At 31.9% G+C, this 25,321-nt stretch overlaps 5 protein-coding genes across 5 annotated transcripts in view; 1 reads left to right on the top strand and 4 right to left on the bottom strand.

Moving 5' to 3' along the window:
• LOC108574277 (eukaryotic translation initiation factor 2-alpha kinase-like) overlaps nucleotides 1–357 on the bottom strand; it is a 4,244-nt gene extending 3,887 nt beyond the window's left edge. Inside the window, 1 exon segment of the mRNA XM_017936837.1 lies at nucleotides 230–357. Within this exon segment, the coding sequence (XP_017792326.1) occupies nucleotides 230–357 (128 nt within the window).
• An 886-nt stretch (nucleotides 358–1,243) lies between these two features.
• Nucleotides 1,244–4,949, top strand: LOC108574312 (modifier of mdg4). The gene is made up of 4 exons (XM_017936879.1): nucleotides 1,244–1,315; nucleotides 2,011–2,204; nucleotides 2,276–2,452; nucleotides 4,281–4,949. The coding sequence occupies exons 2-4, from the start codon at nucleotides 2,022–2,024 to the stop codon at nucleotides 4,947–4,949; spliced, it is 1,029 nt and encodes a 342-aa protein (XP_017792368.1). The 5' UTR covers nucleotides 1,244–1,315; nucleotides 2,011–2,021.
• Nucleotides 4,950–6,040: 1,091 nt separating this feature from the next.
• LOC108574274 (actin-interacting protein 1) lies at nucleotides 6,041–9,970 on the bottom strand. The gene is made up of 13 exons (XM_017936835.1): nucleotides 9,865–9,970; nucleotides 8,865–8,986; nucleotides 8,701–8,791; nucleotides 8,475–8,622; nucleotides 8,237–8,404; nucleotides 7,995–8,163; nucleotides 7,771–7,899; nucleotides 7,574–7,678; nucleotides 7,187–7,507; nucleotides 6,998–7,117; nucleotides 6,766–6,924; nucleotides 6,254–6,404; nucleotides 6,041–6,150 (listed from the first exon to the last, which is right to left on the bottom strand). The coding sequence occupies exons 1-13, from the start codon at nucleotides 9,878–9,880 to the stop codon at nucleotides 6,041–6,043; spliced, it is 1,809 nt and encodes a 602-aa protein (XP_017792324.1). The 5' UTR covers nucleotides 9,881–9,970.
• Nucleotides 9,971–11,651: 1,681 nt separating this feature from the next.
• On the bottom strand, nucleotides 11,652–17,606 carry LOC108574293 (rhythmically expressed gene 5 protein). Its single transcript, XM_017936859.1, has 4 exons — nucleotides 17,490–17,606; nucleotides 14,771–14,942; nucleotides 14,597–14,686; nucleotides 11,652–12,227 (listed from the first exon to the last, which is right to left on the bottom strand). The coding sequence occupies exons 1-4, from the start codon at nucleotides 17,604–17,606 to the stop codon at nucleotides 11,830–11,832; spliced, it is 777 nt and encodes a 258-aa protein (XP_017792348.1). The 3' UTR covers nucleotides 11,652–11,829.
• A 6,691-nt stretch (nucleotides 17,607–24,297) lies between these two features.
• The window catches only part of LOC108574319 (eukaryotic translation initiation factor 4E type 3-like), a 1,555-nt gene continuing 531 nt past the window's right edge, over nucleotides 24,298–25,321 (bottom strand). Inside the window, exons 2-6 of the mRNA XM_017936887.1 lie at nucleotides 25,018–25,138; nucleotides 24,835–24,942; nucleotides 24,651–24,773; nucleotides 24,475–24,571; nucleotides 24,298–24,392 (exon numbers count right to left, since the gene is read on the bottom strand). Coding sequence (XP_017792376.1) covers nucleotides 24,358–24,392; nucleotides 24,475–24,571; nucleotides 24,651–24,773; nucleotides 24,835–24,942; nucleotides 25,018–25,138 — 484 coding nt within the window. The 3' untranslated portion in view covers nucleotides 24,298–24,357. The remainder of the gene's footprint in view (nucleotides 24,393–24,474; nucleotides 24,572–24,650; nucleotides 24,774–24,834; nucleotides 24,943–25,017; nucleotides 25,139–25,321) is intronic.

The following is a 25,321-nucleotide window of genomic DNA, read 5'->3' as shown; positions in this document are numbered from 1 at the left end:
TATACAAATTAAAGAATAATTAAGAGCATACATTTGATGACCTATAAAATCTTTATTTTCTCGAACTGTTTCATGTTTGCATTCGCATGAACACTCATAAATATTGCTTAAAAGCGAAGTGTATAACAATTCATCTTTTGTACTACTCACATAATACTAAACAATATTGATAAAATTACAAGTGTGAGAATTCAAAATAAACAGTACAAAGTAATTTCTAATTTATTACCTGCGGGATGATTTTTGTTTACAAAACGTCAATTGTTTTATATCGCCACTATCAATCAACGGGAGTATGATTAAAATGATAAGTAACGAATGAAATAGTATTTGCTTCCATAGATATGTGACAGACATTTTCTACATATGAAGCGATTGATTAATTAAACATATCATCTTGTTTAGATGTTTAGATGGAGTAACTCATGTAACATTTTATCGCGATATTTAATTAAAATACACTAAATAGATACTGGTTGTTCTGCATACAACAACGAATCATGATAGAATGAAAAACTGTAACAAACATAAATAGTAGCGCCATCTCATCTATACTTTATTTACGTGTATTACGTGTAAGGTAGGATGGTAATTATTGCACGTTTGTAAATATTTTTTGTTTTAAATTGAATAATTCATAATTAATAATACAATGTAAAAAATTAAAACAAACGTTGTTCAATGTATAACGTGAATGATGTAAATCATTCTATTACTGTTTTATCGAGATTATAATATTTATATTTACGATGCAAAGTTAATAGTTTTTACCAACAAATTTTTTTATATAAAGCGTAGTCATATTTTCTACTGAAAAAATTATTGTAATATAAAATTTAAATTTAAGAAACGAAATGAAATATTTTGTACAATTTCATGATTTTTTTTACTATATTTCAAATTTGAATATTTAACTTCTATTTATTTTAACATTCCATTAATTTTACGTAATATAAAAATATATATAAGTTTTTTTATTATTGTGCGGTATTCTGTAACTTGTATGATTTTTTATGTAACGTTAACAAATATTAAATTTCATGTTATACTTATTAAAATGAGCTTAAAAATAATATGTTTAAAATAAATTGAAAAGAATTGCATTTAGTTAAAAAGTAATAATTTTCCTGTATGTTTTTGCGTGATTATTTCTATCGCTTCAATATTATGTCGGCAGGTGACAGTGCATGTCTACGTAACATAGATTGCTATACTTTTTCTACGTTACTGGTGATTATGGCGAAGTTTGCCAGATGGATGTGAAGTGTCTTGTAAAGAATATCATTGACGATTTTATCAAACAATTTTTGTCGAGGTAAGGGCAAGTGACGCGTAGAATTCTAATTCTATTCTATGACGTTGACAAATTTTACGAGAACTACTGACGACAAAGAAGAAGGTTGTTTCTTATAAATTGTAAGCCAATATCTGTTCTTTCCTCCAGCCATACCTGAAAGTACAATAATAGACTTGGCTGGAACCTGCAGCCTGATTAAATAAATAGTATTGTCTATCTCTTGAACTGCTCTACCAGCAGTAACCCAACTACCCTTCCGTCCGGTACAAATAGATCAAATTAGACGCAATGAAATTTTTTGCTGTTTTATTAAGAGTCTTAGACACATAACCTTCTTAAGTCTGTGCAGTGTGTTAAGAGTTTAATTTATTGTATTGTAATTTTATTTTTCAGTAAGGTATACGTATCGTTAATAGATCGTTTGGAAAAAATAGTATTTTCGTATCTACTTTATGTAACTTTTTGTTCATAGTTATGGATGTTTATTTTATTTTAGGAATGCTTTGTTTGTGTAATTGATGTTCTTATGGTTATGCTTTTATTTGCATTATTTCTTCATTTTTCATTTTTAATTGCTATGATCTTGAGATCTCGTAAATTGTTATATGAATAGTGATCATGAAATTTTTACTTGTACATGTATTGTGCCTAAATAAGTGATCAATGGAAATACAGGATCTTATTTTGAAAAATCATTCAATTTTGACTTACAGTACATAAAAACATGGAGGGTCAACAGTTTTGTTTACGATGGCATAATTTTCAAAACACACTATTGAGTTCTCTTCCTAAATTGCTTGATGGTGGTTATTTAACAGATGTCACATTAAGTGCTGGTGGTAGACATATACATGCACATAAAATTATACTTTCTGCTTGTAGTTACTACTTTAAAGAATTGTTTAAGGTATTCAATATATTTTCTAAATTATTAAATATTTTTTTAATACAACAAAAATTATGCTACTTAATTTTTAGGATTTAAGTTCTTTGCAACATCCTGTGATAGTATTACCAGGAATGGAATATGCAAATTTATGTGCATTAGTTACATTTATGTATAATGGTGAAGTGAATATTTATCAAGAACAACTACCTGCACTTTTGGCTATGGCAGATACTTTACATGTTCGTGGATTAGCTGACATTGCTGGGGTAAGGAAATTCATCTATGTTTTTGATTAATATAATAAACATACAAAGCAATGGTTGCACAAAATATTTTGGATTGGTAAGTTTGCATTCTAGTTAATCGCGTTGTAAGGATTTCCTAATATCTTTATTAATTTGATTGAATGCATATTTTGAACTTTAGAATTTCACACTTTTGTTTCTCTTTTACAACTGTTCTACCAAACCTCTTATATTAAATTGATTTTTAAAAAAAATTGTATGAATAAATTATTTAAGTTGAGAAGAAAATTATAATTTAAAATTAAACGGCATTGATCTCTGTTTAATTAATTTGTAAATGATGATTGCACTACATTCAATTGGTTCTTAAATAAATTTACTAATTGTTATGTTGTTATTTATTAATCACATAATAGGGACAGGTAATTAGTATTATTTGATAAATTGTTATTCCTTATCCAGTGAAGCTTGTCTCAGTGTGAATTGTAAGAAACATATGTAACAAAGCATGTATTTTTTTCAATGCCTTAAACATTAGCAATTCCTTGCTGGTAATTGTTATTTCCTTATAACTTATTCCCTAAAAAACATGTAGACACTAGATAATACAAGTATGTATTGACAGAATCACACTTTTACTTATAATAATCATGCCAATTATATTAATATAGCTCTTTAATTAAATTTAATAAAATGTCCAAAAAGTGTAATTATTTAGTAATTGTTCATTCTAATTATTAAAATGATTTTTGTTTTCATTAGTATGTTAGAAACATGTACCAATCATTTTATAAAGTAAAAATTTCTTTTTGAAGAATTCCTACAAGTAATACTTAGTTTAAAGTAGATTAATCCATCACCTACTACATTTTCCATAATACATTCATAGTTTACACATAATAGACATTAAACAGTTAAATGTAACAAAAAAGTACTTCAACACTGATTAAATGTCATTTCCTTTCTACAGAATAGCAACAAAGTAATTTTTAAAGCAAATTGCATATTCGCTTCTCCCTTCTTTAATCTTTATATTACCCTCTGATCGTGTTGTTTTGTTCAGGTCACTTAAATACATTCACTGTCGTTCCTCAAGAAGTATCTCACGAAGGAATTACCTACTACACATATTATGTTCATGCGTGCATCGAAGGAACGATAATGAATATAAACGATATCCACGAGATCAAGATCGTTGTGTGTGTTGCAACTAAATGCAAGTGGATGCATCCCATGGAACCTTTCCCCATAGAATGAGTTTACAGGTATATCTAAAATAGCTTTTTCCAAAAATCTCTACATGACTAAACATTCAGTAGATATTTTAGAACAGTTAAATCTTTTTTTACATAATATGTACTTTGCATTAAAAATAATGCTTCATATTTTAGTCAAGAGTGGCTATAACAAATGTATAGAATTAATGTATAAATACATAACAGTCTTATTTTTAATCAAACAAACGGAGAAAAGAGTGCATGAAACCTTTTCCACAGAATAACATACTATTACGAAAAACAAAAAAAAAAAACAAAATTTATTTGAAAAAATGAACAATTCAATTTCATTAGAATAATATACATCAGAATTTTTATACTAAAAGCTATTACAAAGTAGATAAAATCAAACAATCTTCAGAAGAAGGTTCACTAATTTTTGTTCTAAATAAAAGACACTCAATTTCAGAGGCTAGGTAGAACAGAAAATTTCATATTTTTGAACATTTAATAAAATATAAAACTTGAATTACCTGAAGGCTAAAAGAAACATCTGTAAACCAAGATTCAGTTTGAATGTTTCAGTTTTACATAGTTGTGACCTGTTTTTTTCCTTTTCTTTTTTTTTTCAGAAAAATTCAAGACATGATAATGGTTTATATGTTCAACCTCCTCCAGCACAACTGCAGGAAAAGACATTACCTGAAACACCAATAAAAAAAGAAAGCAAAGAGAATGTCACGGGGGGCGGAGAACCTTTAGATACGGCTTTGGAAACAGACGCAGCTGAGAACATGGAGAAACCGTTTAACGATCAAGAAAGTATATCGTATTGCGTGAAAACTAAACCTTATTATTCTATTAATGCAAAGTTAAATCAGAGAGAAAAAATCAGTATTCCTTCCATTAATACTTCTACCAATAAATATACCGAAAAAGCATATTCGGAAAATAGTATGGACGAGAGTACGTCCGTTTTGGAAGATCAAATTACTCCAGTGGAAGACACAAAACCTCCTCCTGTTTGGGACGCAAATTTCAAGTTCCTTACGAGTTCCGTGAGCGGTAGAACTTCTCAAAATTACAATAAATCTAGTGTCACTTGCCTTATTTGTGGGAAACAATTAAGTAATCAATATAACTTGCGAGTGCACATGGAAACTCACAGTAATAGTTCATATAGCTGTACAGCTTGTTCACATGTATCAAGATCACGGGATGCACTTCGAAAACATGTTTCTTATAGACATCCAGTGGCTTCGCCACAAAAACGTTCACGATATAGTACACCAAAGCCATAGAAACTGCTTTTCTTATAGATATCTTGATTTATCATGCCCTTGCTTTAGGATACCTTCTGTTTAAAATATGAATATTGTGTTATTCAACTTTACTTAAACACTTCATTAACTAAAAAGAAAGGTTATGAACCAAAAATCGAATAGTCACGAATTTTCTGATTTTTTCGTTATTTATTGCTAAGGTATTTATTTCTGTTAAGTAACAGATCTTTAATTGAGAAAAGATTAAATCAATATCAAGGTATTGATTTTTTATTGTAAATTTGTTAAATTGCTTCCTTATCCAAGCTATACACTCTGAGCAATTACAGTTCACTCATGTTATCACGGTTTAGTTGGAAGAAATCCGTATGGTGTTAGGTAATATAAATTAACAAAGAAGCAGTATAAAGACTTCCCAATTCATGTCCCTTTTAACTGTGTTTTTGACTTTAAATTTAAATATTACAATTGAATATTTTATTATATAAAAGAAAACTAGATGATTTAATATGAAAACTTATGTACCTCATGTTTTTAAGGAATATTCAGTACTAGACTGATTAAGAATAAGGCAAATTATAGTAACACCTTGATTATGTTGTTTTTAAATGTACAAATAACTTAAAGCGTGATCAGTTCCTCGAAACCCTTAGTGTTCGAATTGTTACTGTTTTCTTGTTATCGTTACGCTGTTTTAATAAAGACAAAGTAGACATTAGACATTTTTCGTTTTGATCTTTTTTTTTTCATAATTAAATCTTTTTACAATCACCCAGTAAAAATCGAAGAATTAAAAGACAGCATGTTTTCGTCATTTACGTTGTAAAGATCTAAAAAATAACTATAATATGTAAAAATGTTATTTATAATTGACACTGCGCAAAAATGTAAAAAGATATTGTAACAATTTTGTTTGTATATACTGTGTACTTGTTTTTGATTATTTCAATATACCAAATGTAAAAGATCATAATATAGTCTGATTAATCTTATTCAGGAATCGCATTAAAAAATAATATACAATATTCATTGACTACAAAATAAATAAAATGTATCCAAAATTAAGCTCTTTTAAAAAGAAGAAAAAGACACATCTTCCAAAATATTAATTAAATCTTTTCTATACGCCATATTTTAGTATTGCAGTCCTGTCCGACTGAGATCAATGTTTCCTCATCCAACCAAACTAAACGTGTTATTTGGCTTTGAGGATGAGCATCTGAAACAAAAATGTTTTCAACGATCACAATTATTTTCTTTCTTTAATAGATATATGAAAAAGTTACAATTAAAGAATACAGAACGAACTTAAATATACTTACTTTTAATAATGGTATGTTTCGCCGGATTTGTCACGCTCCAAATGATAATCGTTGTATCCAGGCTACCACTTGCGACCATAGCTGAATTAGGAGACCATGCTACAGAGTTTACTCTTGCGTTATGGAAACCCCATTCCCTATTGTGGGCAAGCTGTAAAATGTTAATAAATTTATCAATAAGTTTCTTCTGGATCGTAACGACCAATTTTAAGCAGAAAGCTCTACTCACCCTCTAAAAATCCAACAAGCGTTAAAGAGGAGCAATTGTTACAAACAGATTTATATAAAACACATACATGTACTAGCAGTTACAATGTTTTGCTAATGGTAAATATTAATTAAAATATATGCGTTAGAAGCGTGAGTCATATTAATGAATTTAACTACAAGTGACGAAGGTTAAACTGGAAAGCAGCTTACATTTTTTGTTTGCAATTTTATACAAGCAGTATGTATAAATTCTAAACATATTTCATGATTTTTGGGAATTTGTACGAGATGAGTATTTTTACCTTGTATTCTGGAACAGTATAAAGAATCACTTTTCTATTTGTGTCACAAGCTACCAAGTATTTGTTGTCAGGACTGTAAGCAACGTCTGTAACTGAACCTAGATGTTCTAATTCCATTTTTGGAGACAGACTTGTACCTGACAGTGTGTATATACGCACCTGAAAATTATATTAAAAAATCATCGTATTATATATTCGTAATAATTATTAGGAATAAATTTAATAAATGTACCGTATTGTCTGATGTGGCTCCTATAGCTACATCACCATTTTCCTGATTAATTGACACGCAAGATGGTTCATAATCAATAGGTATATTTGATGCTTTCCGACCATCTTGTGTAACGGTTATCTGAAACATGCGGTTATTGTTAATTCAATTAGTTTATTAAATTAAAACAACCTGATACAATAATCTTACCTGTCGAACAGTGGCAATTATAGCTATGTCCTTGTAAATATCTAAACCCCGCGGCTGGGAGTCTAGCTTAACAGCACCTGAATTTGTATACGTGTTTGTGTCAATATCAACTGTTCTTAAAGTATCATCGATACCAGCAGTATAAAGTAAATTTTTTGCTGCTTTCATTCCGTTAATTTGATTTCCATGACCGTGACCTTGAACACGGTCATTCTCTCCCGTTTCTGCATTCCAATTAGTAATATACCCATCGTGAGATCCAGTATAAATTGTACTTCTATCAGGACTCAAAGTTAATACTGTTATTGGTTTATTATGACCCTAAAAAGAAGTAAAAATTAACAATCTATGTTATAAAAAAATGTTTTTATTACGCCTACAAATTACCTTTATTATTCTAAGTGGTTTCGTAGGATTATCAACGTCAAGATAATTAATAAAGCCACTTAAAGATACAGACAACAAGTGCTGTCCCTGCCATAAACAACTGACCTAAAAGAAACTTAGTCTTATTACTATTACATTTTTATATTTTCAAAATAATCTCCGATTATTTGTTATCATAAGATTAAAAAATTACGCACTTGTTGATCATCAACTGTTGTTCCCATGTTGAATTCACTAATCACCGAACGAGTTTCTACATCCCAAAGTTTACACATCTTATCGCCAGATGCGGTTAATAACTCTGTACCATCTGGTTTCCAAGCTACCTGTAGGAATGTAAAAACAGTGATCAAGTATATGTGCCACATTCTTTCTGCTATATTTTTTATCTTTATCACTAAGAAATGTAATATTTCCTTACTCCATATACTCCGCCTTGATGAGCTGGTGATCCAACTTCTCCAACTAAGTCGGAGCTAGTGCCATCATAAATAAATACTTTCCCATCAAATCCTGCAGACGCAAATAAATTTCCGCTAGGCGAATAACGCACAGCTTGAACAAATCGAGTATGTTCTTGCTTTGTCATTCTACACATACATGATAAATTTATCATTTAAAAGTCCTATGAATTTAAACAATTTCGTACTTTCATATACATACTTAAATTTGAATGGTGGGCCTTCGAAAACGGCAATTGTATTGTCCTCACTTCCAGTGATTAGTCTAAATGGTCTAGTAGGTCTGAAGTCACATGAGTTAATGGGTTTGCTTTGGCCAGAAATTTCACCTACAGATGTACCGGTTTCCGCCATAAATACGTGACCAAATCTAAAGTTACCAATAGAAATGAAGCCATTACTAATGTTGAATCTACATTAAAAGAACATTGTACACTTACCTTTCCCTTCCTTCTCCAACTATTACCATACGTTGATTATCAGGTGACCATGCTATATCTTTAATAGGTCCCCCAATAGGATGGAATTCATTTTTCAAAATATGTTCTTTGTTGACAGTGTCCCAAATACGTACTTTGCCTGATTGATCTGTATGAGAAATTTTGATGGAATCATTTACCCACATTAACTTTTAATATATAAATACTTATTCAATATTGTACATACCACCTGATGCTATATAAAATCCACTTGGAGAATACTTTGCAACATTGACTGCACAAGAATGTTCTGTATAAATATCTGCAATAGCAGGATTCTAAAAATTGAAAATTATTCAGTAATGATATATTCTAATATTTTATAGAAGAAAATATCGCTATAATACTCACATCAATATTTCTAATGATTACACTGTTACCATTAGTATATAAAAAATTCTTCCCTTTAGGATCACCTCCCAGTACAAGAGGTTGTCCCCTTTGTGTTCTAGGTAATGTAGCAAATATGTACTCTGTGAATAAAAGGTATTAAATAAATAAAATAAAATTATTAAAAAATATACATAATTATTTATAATAAAATCTAAAGAATTAAATTGTGCAACAGAATTCATCTTCCAACTGGAACTAAAATATACTTCCTTGATATATTGGCATAAATCCAATGTGTAATATTTCAAATTATTTTAAGCATGGAAACTGTATTTTGACCTAAAATTACAATTGCTTACTTCTGATATTTCATAGGAAATTTACTTTCAATTAAAAAATAGGCATATTTACATGTTATGTTTAAAACAGTATATAATAAATCTGTAACACTTTTATTAATTAGAATTATTCCTAAATATTAATCTGCATATTTATTTTCCGTTTAAAAACAAAATATCATTACAATTGTTTGTTCAGATTTAATTACATGTACAATTTTTAATGAAATTAAATTGTCGAAAATTTTTTCTCTATTAACATTGTTTTTTTTATATTACTTTGCACATTACTATCAACTGAATACAGCGTGATAAAATATGATTATCGTAAATGTAATTAAATCAATTTAGATACCAGAAATATTAAAAAAAATTCAAAATAACTTGTTAGTAGCTCAACACGGAAAAAATGTACAAGAAAATTAAAAATGAAAAATATATAATAATTTTGTGAATAATAAATTCTGCATATATGGTCACGTACGAAATAAATTCACAATTGCTTTAGTTGCAGTTTATAGTAACACCACGTATGTGATTCACTGATGCATTTGAAGTGTTATGATTCGGTTCAGGATAAGCGACCGGAAAATTGGAAGGCTTGATATTCACACAAAACAGATGGTAATGAATCACCGGATGAATACGAAAAGAGACTAAAATGTCTACATATTACTTACTTGTTTCATGGGACATTTTTATTCCGGTTATTTCTCTTAAATAATACTTCAAAAAACTCAACAATGAGAATCGGTTCAATGTCTCCTTCCTATCTTTCTCTGCCTCCCCCCCCCACACACTTTCCACAGAAATACTTGTTCCGCCCTTGCCTTATTTAGCTGAAGCATTGATTATAGCGAAACAAGATCGACGAATGACTATGGAGCCAGTAACACCTAAAGCCCTGTTTTCATTTTGAAAAAATCGTACAGTTCTCATCAGTAGGTGTACCAATTATAAAAAACGCGTAAAAATAATTTGAAACATATTATCATTTTCAGACGTACAAAATTTTGTAAAATAAAAAAGTTGTATCGATATCGAAGTACATATAAGACAATCAAAGTCCTGAAATAATGGGTAAGACTTTTACAAGCTTTTTGTAAAAAAATAAAAATAACTTTATGCAAGTGAATTGAATTGAATATCACATATTTTATTTTTTCCTTTAGCATTGATCTAATATAAAATTTTACAAATATTTATGAGCCATTTTATATAAAAACTAAATTACTACATATACGGTACAAAATATGGACGCTTTGTGCTAAGAAAAAATCTAACACGGTATTTTAAAATATCACGTGCATTATGCACATACAAATCTCGAAATCTTACATTGTTTACATGATAACTTTTTATTATGTATCAAATATCAAAACTGAGATTATGTATGTGAATATTAATCAAATTCGATCGCATAATTGCAAAGACACAATATGATATTCAACAAATACAATATTCGAAGACAAACATTGCTGTATACATGAAAATGTACTCTGTTAACATTACATTATATGAGTTTTGTACGTACATTTACTCAATACGAAAAACAAATTTCCAGCGAGGTAAGTTCCTTTGTGCCGCGAAGACACATGTCTTAAAATGAACAAAAATCGAAGATGCGACTGAGACTCTAAAAAATCTCATATAACAAAAGGACTCGTCCATTTTCATGCTTATTTAAATTACAGTATAATTATGAGCGAAATTGTAAATGGAATTAATATAAAAATTAATGATAATTTCACGGATGATGCAATAAATAAATTAATGGAAAGCATTGTATGATCAAAACAATCATGGTCGGCGGTTATTTATGTATAAAAAAAAAAGTGAAGAATTTATACCGAATTTGATCCTATTCATTGAGATACCTATTTCAAATTATGTAATGCACTGTAATTGAATATGAATGATTCAGCAGCCGACCAATCGTCAATTAACGTTCTAGGTATCGTAGTCTATATTAAATGCTTTCAAAAATTGACATGGTTATTAACATTTATGAAACATATGAATATCATTCGGAGAAGCAGTCTTTTCAAACTCGCCACCATTAAACATTACAAAATTATTATCTAACGATGTGTTCATGAATAATTAAAATTATAAAAAAAAAATATCACCTTTCGCTCGTTCTTTTACGTTCATTTTTTCAGCGAACCGCTCGGAGAGAACGAAACATTAAAAATTAACATTTGTATCAATCGCTTTGCCTATCATATATGTATAACAAAAAATTCTTACTACTATCTACATTATGAAAGACCGGTTCTTCACGAGAATCTAAAACTGCCTACTTAATGAAACAGACATAATGAAACGACAAAAACTACAGAAAACGATACGCATCTCTAAATGACAAAACATGTAAAAACTGATCCGTTTTTAATACGAATCTAATCCAGACACACCATAATTATGGTCCAATTTTCCAGTACCATCAAAAATACTCTGCAGCTCGTACTTAATGATCATATTACTTTCCAGACTACTTTAATAGATCTTCATCTCTCCCAACGTTTTCTTCATTACTTCTAGCATCTTTAACATCCAACAAATTTTGTAATTGTCCACGACGAAGTGTTTCGGATCTTCATCGTCGACCGAAGCTCTTCAATATTCATTTCTTAATGCTCTCTTCAATAATATCGTATTTTACGTTTTGCAACCACCTCTTGGAGCAATCGTCTTTTGAATGGTGGATGATCGTTTCGAAGACGAACGGACTCGTCTTGAATTCGTCGATGGTCCTTCATCTCGGAGAACACATTCCCCTTCGATCTTTTTTCATAGAAAACATCTCTATTGGCTTCGATATCCTCGATCGAGGGTACTCGAGAATGCTTAAACTCTTCGATGTCCTCGTCTCGAGGCAGAGGGCGCGTCGAATCTTCCGGAACTGGTCGACCATCCGGATATACGCGAATCACCATTGGACCAACTAGGTAGGGGCCTGTGTGCTCTGAAGGTGGTCGAAAATAATCGTGTCCCGCAATTGTTTCTTCTCCTAGGCCATTTGTGTCGCTATCACTGGTAGCTACCAAGAGAAACATCGACAAGAATGTTAATATATATACATCGTGTTTGGTTTTATCTTCAAAGAAATATTTCGGTTTAAAATCATGAACCAATAAATATATACAAGGTGAATCATATAACGTGATAACCTTCAATTATTCTATTCATAATGGACTGAATGAAATTTTTGTTGCGTCGTATATGGTTCAAAGTGGCTCTTAAGAAGACTATAGTATACTTTTTATCATGTTTTATCCTGTATATTGAAATTGTTTTTGTGAGTGAAGCAAGGGGCAAAGAGTACCCTTGTTGTTTTAAGTACATAATAGGTTTTCTTCTCTCTGACGCGACACAGGCTTTCTAGACGGCTAAAAAGATCAGCAACAAATTCCCCGCGATTATACTTTCAAATTTCTCTCCGAAACTCTTTCACATGATGCGAAAGAAGAGACTCGAAATGGCTTTCAGCGACCTTCCATTCTTAGGTCCTTGTACCTGTTACCGAACCATTCTGTATATTTTCGTGATCCTTCTAATCGTGGGTTGAAGCTATTTTTCAAAAGCCAGACGTGAGAAGAGGAATTTATTGATCATTCGAATAGCTGATAAGGTGAAACTGATTTTTCATAAGTGAGAAAATTGCGATCTCGTCTACCCATACGACACGTTTGCAATTTTTCATATGAATTGAAATTTCACGTTAATTATTAATATTAGGAAAATCGAATTTATTAATTATTCAGGTAGGTGAACTTAATATAAAGTACCTATTTGGTCTTCGATAACATTAAGATTTAAACTTAACCAAATTTCATTCATATTCGTGCTGTTCATGTTAATAAACGAATATATAATCATACAATTAAGGAAATTATTTAAACATGTGAAATTTTGATCGGCAAAGGGACCGAGTTAATAATGAGACATTTGTGGCGATACCGTGTAACAAATTTAACGATAATGAATAAATATGTTCTCGCCTCGGAATTATCGTCGATCGTAAATATTTTCAGCACGATCGACTTCTAAACGCATTCACGTGACGCGTGTACCGCCTCGAAAGTGATTCTTTTTCGCCAGACGTGACCTCCGGATTATGATAATTCGACGTCTAATATTTTCACGTCAGTATATACATCTTCTTTATACTACTTCCTACTTCCGTCAGATCGTTGTCGGATGACTCTTCTCCGTAAAGACTTTCTGAAGAGTCGAGCAAAAATGCAAACGATCAGGGATACTGTCTCTCATTTTAAGAGACTCTTTTTAAGTTTTCTTACTATAATTCTTCAGGCAATACAGAGAGATTCACCTAAGATTAGAATCTAAAATATCACATAAAACATGTAAAAAAGAAAGTATTCGTTTCAAAAGAACAAATATAGTGAAAATATATAATTGTATTTAAAAAAAATAACTTCGATGACCTTGAAAAAAAAATCTCAATATTTGTCCTTTTAAAACGAATACTTTTTTGCTTACACATTTTTTGTGCCATTAAAAGAAACGTATTTTAGGTTCTAATCTTAAGTGACTCATTCTGTACATGCAATGTTGAATATGTAATAAAAATTCAATAAGTTCTGTTCTGAGAAAGAAATGTTGTTTCTCCTCAGAAGAATTAAGAAAGTCATAATAATTCTTTAACGTATTTTGCTCTTCGATGTCCAACGAACTGATCTTTTATCATATTGCCATCGTCGGTACGGTAGAGCCTCAGAATAATCGATCGAGACTTCTCTGATCGTTACAGCGAGTATCCTTTTTTTCGACGTCTAAAAAACCATCCTGAACACTGGTTGACTCGTTCAGATGATCGGGTGAAAGTGCAGTTAAGGAGGCTGGTCGAATTGAGAACAAGCATTCTACTATCAAACACGATCTCGTTCAGGCGAAGAAGAAAAAAAAACTTTCTAGTGGAACGTGCGCGATTGAGGCAGCGGCGGCGCTTGGAGCTTTCTCGCAGCACCATTTGTTTTTGTTCGTTTCGGGTCACGCAAATGAAAATGTGGATATTCCAATTTTCACGGTCCCTTTCAAACGTTTTTCTCCTCTCTTCTTTGTTCGTTCAGTTTTGCACGACTTCAATTTTCACGGTTAATGCGAAGGTTAATTGACATTCCTCGGGTACACCTTTCGCAACTAATATGCAGTCCCGCGAGATTACAGGTTCGTGTACGAGTCTCTTTCATTCCTTTTTCGTCGATTAGAACTTTCACTCGCACTAATGAACTTCATACGGTCAGCCATTCGAATTATTCAGGGTGAACTTGGCGGTTGCAAATTGACATTGGTCAAAAGTGTAACTGTAAAGTTCGATTCAAAAGTTTCCTTGAATTGCGATTGTGATTTCTCTTTAATGTGGTTGGTTTAATTTTAAACGCATACCTAGTGAATCAGTTCCGGTGGTAAAGTAGGATTCATCCGAGTCATGGCTATTTCTTGTTGAATATCCATTTTTTACTATGGCACGCCAAACTGCGAGGGAGAAATGTACAATAATTAAGTTGAAATAATAAAATGAAGGAAATTTTAATATTTAAAATTAAATCAAACGCTTACTGATTTCTTTCGCGCCACGCTGATAAGGATCCAATTTATCAAGAATGTTATCGTCCATGTTAGCCAGATTCTGAAAGCCGGAAACCAGTAAATTTTTGTTGCAGTCCGGCATCGATGAATCCACGCAGAATTTGGCCACTTGCTGACTGAACACTCTGAACAAGTGGCTCATCTGAAAATAAATAGGTGTTATATTTAAAAAGAACTATATTTTTGAGTACACTTGAAATAAACATACTTTAAGTTACAAGACAAACTACCACACATATAACAATCAAACAAATTTCAGCGAAGTTTAATCAAGTATCACTTTTCATGTGATACGATATCGTTAAATCCCATTTTCAGAAACAATTTCTACCAAAATAAGTTATATACATATTTCATTCATAATACGATACAAGTCACTTTTCAAGATTTAAAAACTGATTTTCAATATTGTTATTCTGTAGAATCAATAGGACTACTACGATCGATAGAAATGGCGGACACTTCTTTCCCCCATGCGCAGTGGCGATCATCGCGAAAGCTGTTTTCCATTCCGTGTGGACAAATACATTCTGTGCGCGTCCGGTGAAACTCTGCAATGTGTAACACACGGGATATCAGACACGACGGTTATACAAACAAATATATATGCGTGTCGCAGCCCGTCGTACATCACGTATCGGGCTTTGATTGCGATACACGCCTTTTTTTTCGTTTTCGTCACGAGAAATTCTGTCCACCGCGCGAAACATGCCCCCGTTCGTGCATGTAACGTCCACGTAAAACGCAATGATCGATGTCCACACACTTTTGGCTCCATCTATGGCCGAGTGATTACGCGAATATTCGACCTTAGAATTTCTAATGATATTTCTGTAATATGCCTTTTAACCCTCTCGAAATTTCATGTACTTACTTACCTACACCGGATAAGTATCATCAGTGGAAAGAGGGGTATTGGTAAACTTGCTTCACGTAACGATAAAATTTTTCTAACACGCGTTACTCATGGTCACAGTTTTATAACGACTCAATATTTTCCTGTTAGTTAGAAAAATGCAGCTTGCATTATTCCAGGAATTCTAACCTTTTTTTTCACGTTTACACGAAAGTAAATTCAGGATAAAAATCTTGTTTCGAAATACATTTTTTATCAATACTTTTTTAGCGACTTGTTTAAAGAAATTTCAATCTCATGTTTGCGGTTACTGATTTATGCGCGCGGAAGATATGTTATCGGACGTGTGAAAAAACGTTGTTTGATAAAACTAAAAAAATTGTCAGTTATTTTTACAAATGATGTGCTGCGCAAGAAGTTTATATCACGACGAGCTGTGCGAGCGAGGATGCACGTATTCCGATGCTGACCTACATAGATCCGCTGCGTGATCGATGGCGGATCATTGTGCTATCTCCTAAAGGATTCCGGAAATAAGAGAAAGTCTAAACGGACAGAAGATCGTTGGATAAATAATTACCGTGCACAAACAATGAATACAAATGATAATCTCTTATTTTTCATCTTCATCGCGCGAAAATAAATTACATTACATGTTTTCAAATTTCAATATTAAAAACGAAAGCTATTTTAAATCATTGAAAATCAACTAGTTAATATAAATTACAAGATCAATCGAGCCATAAAAAGAACGTTCTTGAACTTCAACTTTTACCAGCATGCATGTTGCGACATGTTATTCACAGTGCATGTAAGGCGATAAAATGATTTCCACCCTTTTTTTTTCTTTCACCAAGGTTATCGTGCGTAGCGGGCGATTACAATATTAAAAGGAGCTCAACAACGTTAATTTCAAGCTTCTGCGAAAGAAAAAGAAGTTTCATATTAAAATCTTCGTTAAAAGGATGTTTAAGAATAACGTAATTGAACTGTCTTCGACTTATTATTATTAATAATCATCATATCTGACTATAGAATTCATTGGAAAATAAAATATTGTCAATATTGATAAACGAAGTTTGCCAATTTAGTTATATAGAGATAATTCATATATCAGTATTATCACAACATTAATATAACCTTTAACCCTATGATATTCTACTGTTTTAATAGTCAACATTGAAGAGGTTCGTTTAAAAAAATTGACCTTCCCAGTTTCACCGAATATTCTACTTCTATCGTAAATACAAAGAGTAGTTACCAACGTACAGTGGGGCCATTGATCGCAAACTGTTGCGTTCGAAACCGTTTCCATGAAAAAAAACAACGCAAGAAGAAGGGCACAATGTCATGAGAAAAGTCAACGCCCGAGTCGCGCTCGCGCAATTGCACTCGATAGGACTGCACAAGTGCACGGGAAGAGCATTTTCAACGAATGCACACGATTGTGTTCGGTGAAAGTCTACGTTTGTTAATATCATTCACAGATTATTATGACGTGATGGATATTTTTAACAAATTGGGAAAGAGCAAGCAAAATGTTTAGTCGTACTTTTGACTAAAACACAAATATCAGATACTCAACCATTCATTTGAAATAGAAATAAACAATAGAAAAGATTAGGTAACACGGTTACCATTCCACATTATATATATAAACTATATTAATTTAAATAAAGGACCGATAGAATAGCAACTAGAAAATCAACTTTGTTAAGGTAGAATGTGGAAAAAAGGATTTACAAAGGAAACGCTTTAAACGTACAATTTTCTACGACGATTTACGCACTGTAACGCGTTCAATTTATAGCAAAACATGAAAACAATGCTTACTTTCTCATCCCGCGAGAGGAACTCCCACATGGGTATCGCGGAAGCAGTGACACTCAGGGCGTAACATCCCAGTATCACGCCAACGGTGAATAGCACAAAAGTTCTTAGATTTTTCATTTCTGCTTCTCACTTTACTTCGAACAGTCTTTACAAACGCACTTTTTTTCACGTATTGTTAAATTAGGGAATTTTATCTACCGCACGAATATTATCAATGAAAAATTAATGTTTACAAAATGAAGATTCCTAACAAAGACACTAGCAAAGAAGCCAAGAATACTTATTAATTTAACAAATATTAATAGAATGTTACTAAATAAATTCACGTGGACTCAAATGAAGGAAAATGATACAACAATCCATACTCCTCAAACTGTCTGTGCAAACTGGTTGGATTTCCTTCGGTCCCTGATTATATGTTCGTATGCCAGTGACGTCCACGCAGCCCCGGGCGCCCCCACTCCTACTTTCAGGAACAGAGTCCACCACTTTTTCCACGGTGTTTACGTCTTTTCAGGATGTCACCCAATTAATAGAAACTTTCGTGAGTCAAAGGATTTTTTTTCCTACTTCGTACATCCTATTGATCGCATACCAAAATTTGTTTCGATTTCTTTTGTTATTTTGTATAATAATAACTGAAGGAACGATAAGAATTATATCAATCTGTTTGTTGGCGTTTAATGAACAAAATTATGAAAAATTGTAAAGCAGAATGAAACATTTGTAAATATGTATCGAAGGAGTTGATTGAAAACGAGTTTGCGACGATGCACGAGAGAAAATTCGTAGAGCTCACTGCCTTGAAAGGATCCAACCTTACTCATCCGGTTCTCCCGGCTAGTTAGGTCTTTAGAATCACGTTTCTCAGGACTCTGAGTCCTTCGAGTCTTTTTAAACATTGAATAGATTTCTATATACAAAGTACACCTATCACACTTTGACATTTAACATCATTACTTAAAGTAACGGAAAATTTTCACAAAGTATTTAGAAAATGTAATATAAATTTTGATAAAAAATCGAAAAATCTATCTAAATTCATTGGTTTTCAAAATGTTTACAACAATGTGTTTCATCGTGACTGTCATTATGTGTGATTTATTTTCACGTAAAAAATATACGGCTACTCAAGGATCTACGTAACGTAGGTCAATGATCGGGTTATAAATCAATATTCGTCGAGAAATGTCTCCTGGTCTCTCGAATGCGCAGTTCCTTGGAATTTCGACGCAAAAGAAAGTATAATCCTAATGAAATGGTTCTGCATTTACGTCACAGGGCAGATATCGATATTTTGATTCGTGACACTCGAAATAATGTAAAATTAATGCTTCGTGAACCTAGAGGTACAAATTGATTTTCTATTTACGACACGTGATGCACGAAGCGCCAAGAATGACTCTATGATCGCTTGCATGTATTTACCGGCGAGCACGTTTGAAAAGATACACGGAAAGAATATAAAATAAGATCGACACCAATTATATCTCTTAAATAGTATCGATAAAGATATGCGTTTCTTTTGTCACTTTCTTGCATGGGACAAAATATACGAAGCACGTCACGCCACCATTTCTCGAAATAATGTGTATAAGGTACGTTTAAAATGGCGCGCAATTTGAAGAACATAAACGATTAACCACAGAAAAGAAAATTGCACATTGCATGTCAACTAATGGCGATGACACTTTTGTATGACGATGACCAACGTGAGAATGGAGATACCGCAAACTCGCTTTCACACATGAATTCGCACCGATGCAGATGTACAACAGAGAATAAGGAACCTTGTATTATTCGTGCAGGTAAACGCCGACAACGCGAATGTGTGTCTGTTACCGCAACCGGTGTCATTCCAGGTAATCTCGACTATCTCGTAGGCTCGCTGCACATTTAACAGTCAGCATGCAGTCATCCGACTATTATGTCATTCGGAGTCTACAAGAATAGATCTATGCCAGAGGTTCTCAAATCGTTCATAACTTATTTTAAAAATTTACTTTAATTGTTATCCTCTGCGTTAAAATGAAATAATCTTATAACTATAAAATATTTCTTAATATACAGAATAAAAAAGTTGTATTACTATATTTTGAACGAAGGAAAAAAAATTTTTTCTTATTTGCTGTTGTATTTTACTGTTGGGAATCACTGATTCGCACAGTTTCGTGAATGCAATAGTAATTTATCCTCTATCGGTAAATCAACGTTGAAACGATAAATGTACCGGGATTGCGACGAGCAATTTTGTCTGAAATCAAATGTCCTTAAGAAAATCGTATATGGCGATTTGTCGACTAAGAATGTCGTTCTACTTTCCAAATCGATCGATTACCATGATATGAGGTCCCGTGTTGCTGCATGTTCATGGACCTTCTGCGACTTTGATCCATGAAAGATTCACGATTAACATGCTACGTTTTACGGAGCAACCGTACAGGAATTGCGTAAACTGGGTCAAGGATGTCCATGATAAATCGTGATGGATTTTTAATCGATCAGCTGCGTACTATGGATGATAATTATCATGCGAGGTTAGTTTTTTTTTCCAACCTCATGAAGTTAAAGGTGAAGGTCTGACGCAAGTGCATAACCTCTAGTAGCATAATAATTAATGAAGAATAGTAGAATCGGTTATAGACACAATTATAAAGTTATTTCACTGTACATAACCTGCATTCGTTCCGCATTCTTTGAAAGATTCTGCCATTTCTTGCTGGGAACGAAGATATTGTAGTGCTAATTACATGATTGCAATCATAGTTGAAACTTCGAGAGCCACTATACATATAAAAACGGTTTATAAGTCTTTGTTCATTATTTCATAGAATGAAGCGAAGCATTCCATTTATGAGATTTCATAGTAATTTAAGTGGTAATAAGAAACAATAAAAAGCGGTATAGGGGTTTATTGTAGTGACTTGTTTATATGCTCCTTCATGTGCTTTAACATGCACACATGTAATGCATATTAATTTATTGATTGCATAGTCGTCAATAAAAAAAGAAAAATTCTATTTTCACAACGGTTCAAGTTTGTTAGATAATGTATCTGTGCAGTGAAGCTCAGCAGTCGTTTTTCTTCATCCACGAACCGTGAAGCACTTACAGTTGTTACAAGCGCATCCCGCTTTTTGATCTCCGGTTAGATGTTCAATTGCTCGTATAAAAATGTACGATTTGTTCGATAAATCGTCTTATTGTTTTATAACAGAGAAAAAAAGGTTAAAAAAAATGTAATTCAAACGAATGTCATAATACTTCAAAAAGGATAGTGAGAATCATCTTCTCTTTTCGCCGTGAGATCCAGGGATGTAAAATTCGACATAATAGTTACCGGATGTTTAGCGTTTTGCTGATAAACGATTTGCGGTAATTTCGATCCTGAGTGTTTGAACAATTTTATACTGAAACGACGTCGATATAACCGAATAAATTTAATGTACAGGTGTGAACTGTCGCATAACCAAAAAATGCATTAATAATAATCGTACTAAATTTAGTTTGTACTTTTAAAGATATCAAGTGAGTATTTTTGTTAGTAAAAAGAAATTTACGAAACTATTTTCTACGGAACTATTTTCCATGTCTCGATTTCACAATTTCTCTGAATTCTCAATGAATAAATGTATAGCGCTGCTTGAATTGTCACTCGACCGGAGTGAACTTTGATACAACACTTTGGATATGGACTAATCGGTGCTAACGTCTCACAGAACTTCCGTGTGACACATTCGTTTCTAGATAACGAAATTGGAAGAGACCCATAAAAATAGTTCGTCATTGACGTTTTCACTGAATATATGCTTTCTTTGAATCCCATCATATATTTAAAAAATTTGCGAAATTTTTCTCAATAGATATCATCACAATATCCTGAACTGTTATATTTGCTACGTCATTGGCCCAAAAAGAAACGAGAAACGATTTATTATACATAATATTTTACACTGTGTTATTACTTTTTCTACCGTTCATTAAGTTTCTTGCAAATCCTGTTACATCATTCGACCCATTTTTGTAGGAATGCTATTTTCTGAAATGAAACAGCATATAACGGAATAAAGAAATTTTCATTTTTTAAAATAATGTTAGCCTTTCGAACTTCACAAATTTGTAAAAAGAATACAATAAGCAGAAAGAAATAGTAAAGGCTGATATTTCGACCAATATCGCGCCACATGTTAATAACGTGACACCGTAAAACTATTTCTCGCATAATTTTACAGTCGCATAAATATTATGTTAATTAGGGAGTAGAATAAGTTTACAACAATTTAATAACGCAATATGGCGGCGTGACGCCACACGGTGTTAAATGAGTTATGATTTGTTGTTGAGAATAGTGTCAGTAGGCAAGACGATTGTCTGAGATTTTTTGGCGGGTAGAGTGACGTGAGAACGTGGCGCCCCTGAGGAATGCTGAACTACCGCTTACGGAACAATGTTAAGAGTGATTAATGAGTAGCGAAGTATAGCTGAAAATTCCTAAAGATCAGTCCGACGCCTCGATATGGCGATTTGTTAGAGGATGAGTTGAATTTATCAAGCTGATGTCTACATGCTCGTCATTGGGATACAATTACATTTTTTTGTAAGTATTCCTTGTTTAGCCTTCGAAGGTTGTCGCGAAATAATTCTGCAATAAATTATTATAAAATAAAATTACTATGTAAAAAGATAGAATATATGTATCCTTTGCTTTATGTATGGCAAAAATCTAATTCCCTCTCAATTCGAATTCGATAATGTATTCTTTATCTAGGTATAGCCTAATCTTTTCTATTATACAACGAAGAGATACCTTATGCTAATACGCGTGTATAATAACCCATTAAATCAGTTTAATTTAATCACCTCTAAATTAGCTGTGTGTGTGTTATTTTTCCTTCATTCAGCAAATGATAATTTATTACTGGTTAATGAAAATGAAATGTTACCTGTAAAAATTGCTTTGCAATAATAAGTTGGTATAGAGATATGTTAATAAAAAGTTTTTATTACATATCTGTAGTGAATTGTAAAGTATTATGATTAAAGGAAATGTAAAATTACATATTTTAATCAACGACCGAAAATTTTTTTCACAATAAATTCTTCTATTTTGTTTGTTAACCTCTATTTACGAGGTTCATTCATTTACCGTCCTATCCTTTCGTCACTCAAACGGTTTTGCATATGGGTGCAATAAATTTTACCTTAAACTTTAGATTCCAAAGTCATGTAACAGTACGTCTAGTCACATGTAAAAACCTACGCAAAAATCTTATGGACAGTGTTATTTCGAATTCAGGAAATTCCACATCACCGTTTTATTGTAAGACTTTACTAATCGAAGTTGAACAGCATTTAATATTATTTTTCACACTTTTAATTTTGAAAAATGCAATTTATAACGCAGGAAATTTGTTCTTTGTAAAGTCTGTGCAGCTATTATAGAGAAACTACGTGTAAGTGCAATTTTATTTCTGTAGTCTCGTAAGATTGTTGACCCTGTTAACGTAACCGTATTAATCTTGACCATATGCATATCCAGTATGTCTGTGCAAGGTTGCACACAAGGACGCCGTTTAGTACGAAGTTATCGATGCTATTACACCATTGGTCAACAAATAACTATAAAAAATATTCTTGGTAAAGTTATTCACAAAATGTTTTTCATTGTGTGTTTTCGACATGCCTTTTTATAAATTATAGAAAATTTGTGCAAAAATTTGGGAAATACCTGTTGCATAATTGTAGAATATTACAAGACAAAAATTTTTGGGACAAAATACGGGGGCGTATAATAAATTCACATATTTCTTGAAGGATGGGCAACAATTGATGTAAACGGTGAAACATCATCACGTGGAACATAATTGAAATGTAATTTAAAACTAGTTTAATGGAGTTTCGAATACAAGTAAACTTCTTAATTTTTAAGGTATTCATTCGTTGACGTCAATACGAGGAATATCGAAATGCCGTAAAATGTTAAGTCGGCGCCGTTTAGTCGGGTAGCAAATTGGTTTTATTGATACATGATTAGGGATTCAAGTGTCTGTTTTCGAAAGTATGTGAAAGAAGTTCCTCGATTTTTTACGCATTTTTTGGTGGTACTGGGGAATATGAAAAGAGTTACATATCTTTTCAATCGGAATGCTATTTATGAGTTTTTTTTATTTAATATTTGTAGTTCAGTATCCACGTTTTAGTAAACAGAGAAGTAAATTGTAATTAATAAATATATAAAAAATACAAAAATTACTGTAATTAGAAAAACAGTATTTATTTTTATTGCATTTATTATGGTTCATGTAAAACATTACTTTACCATATATGGAATGCCGCGAAATGTTGCCTTCATATGTCATTGACGAGTCTCTATGAAGACGAATCAAATAAATCGTGAACGATCGGCCAATGAGTGAGCGGCGCCAGACGTCTTCAATGTGTGTCGTATGTCTGGAGGAATTTATTGGAGACGGTAATGTAAAACTACATTAAAATTCTATATGCATTCCGATACCTTGTTCAATAATATAAAAAATCTTTAATAAAACCAAATGAAAGAAATTTATTCAGTGGAAATTTTCTTAACGGAATAAAACACTTTATAATATCATTATGCGAATATAGAACAGTTGAAGACATATTTGATAATTTAAAGTTATAATAGCAACGATTTTTATGCTGTTATAAAGGACTTGTAAATTCATATAACTTTAATAAACAATTTATTGTTAACAAATTAAAAACTGTTATAGGTTTCTTACACTACAATTTTGTAGAAATATTTCGTATAGTACGAATTGTTTGTATGTTCATGTTTAGCATTAGATGTTTTTCTTTGTAAACTTATATTTATGGACCAGCCAAGATATTAACGGCGGCCGTAGGCATGATGTGATTGATGTGCTGTTAAAAAAACAATATAGTTAGAATAAAAAGTAAAAAGGCTTAGTAATATTAAAGCATTATATAATTATAATAAACTTACGTTTATAAAATTCAATAAAGTTTACATTAGGCAAGAGAGAATGAACTTTGTCTAAAAGTTTAGCTTTTGATGCTAAAGCAGCATTTATATTCCATATCTAAAAGAAAAAAAGAGGAAAATTTTATAAAATAATTTTTACTTTTAATTCAGTTAAGTTATAATTTTTCAATCTTTACTTCAACAAGATCATCTCTTTCTCTAATAGACACACTTATACCACAAACATCATCATCGTCAGCAACACATTCAGCAAATTGTTCTCCAATAGCTGCAAGCACCATTTCTTTCCAAACTTTTTCCTGTGAATGTTAAAATTATCATTAACATATTCAAGATATCAATTAAAATTTTAGTACCCACAGTGTCAGATTTATGGCACTTTAATCTCCATGTTCCACCATTTTGATTGACAGGTTCCTCCCATAATGGATATCTTTCATCTCTCATCAAATGATAACTATATCTGACCTGTAATAGAAATAATATTATCATATATATTTATGTTAATACATATGAACATATAAAATGTATATAACAACTTACTGGCACAGCACTAGCATTTGGTATATTATTGATTACAGCCCAAAAACTTTGTACAGTGTTCACAGTATAAATCTTCGTTAAATTGTCTTTATACTCTTCAACAGTTGTGCCAGAAACAGCTCTGTCAATTTTACCAAGTCTTTAGAACTTTCTATATACACTATGAGCAAACAACGATTCAACTTTTTCAAGATGATTTTCCATTACATTAATTTTATAACAAAAAACAAAAAAAAATTATTACTTAGTACACATATAAAATAAATTCAAAATACATATTTCAGGCAATGGTATAGCTTATATT

This window comes from Habropoda laboriosa, unplaced genomic scaffold (genome assembly GCF_001263275.1).
Source record: "Habropoda laboriosa isolate 0110345459 unplaced genomic scaffold, ASM126327v1 scaffold176, whole genome shotgun sequence".
Taxonomy (NCBI): domain Eukaryota; kingdom Metazoa; phylum Arthropoda; class Insecta; order Hymenoptera; family Apidae; genus Habropoda; species Habropoda laboriosa.
The sequence above is the reverse complement of the archived record's forward strand: the minus strand, read 5'-3'. Positions and strand labels throughout refer to the sequence as shown.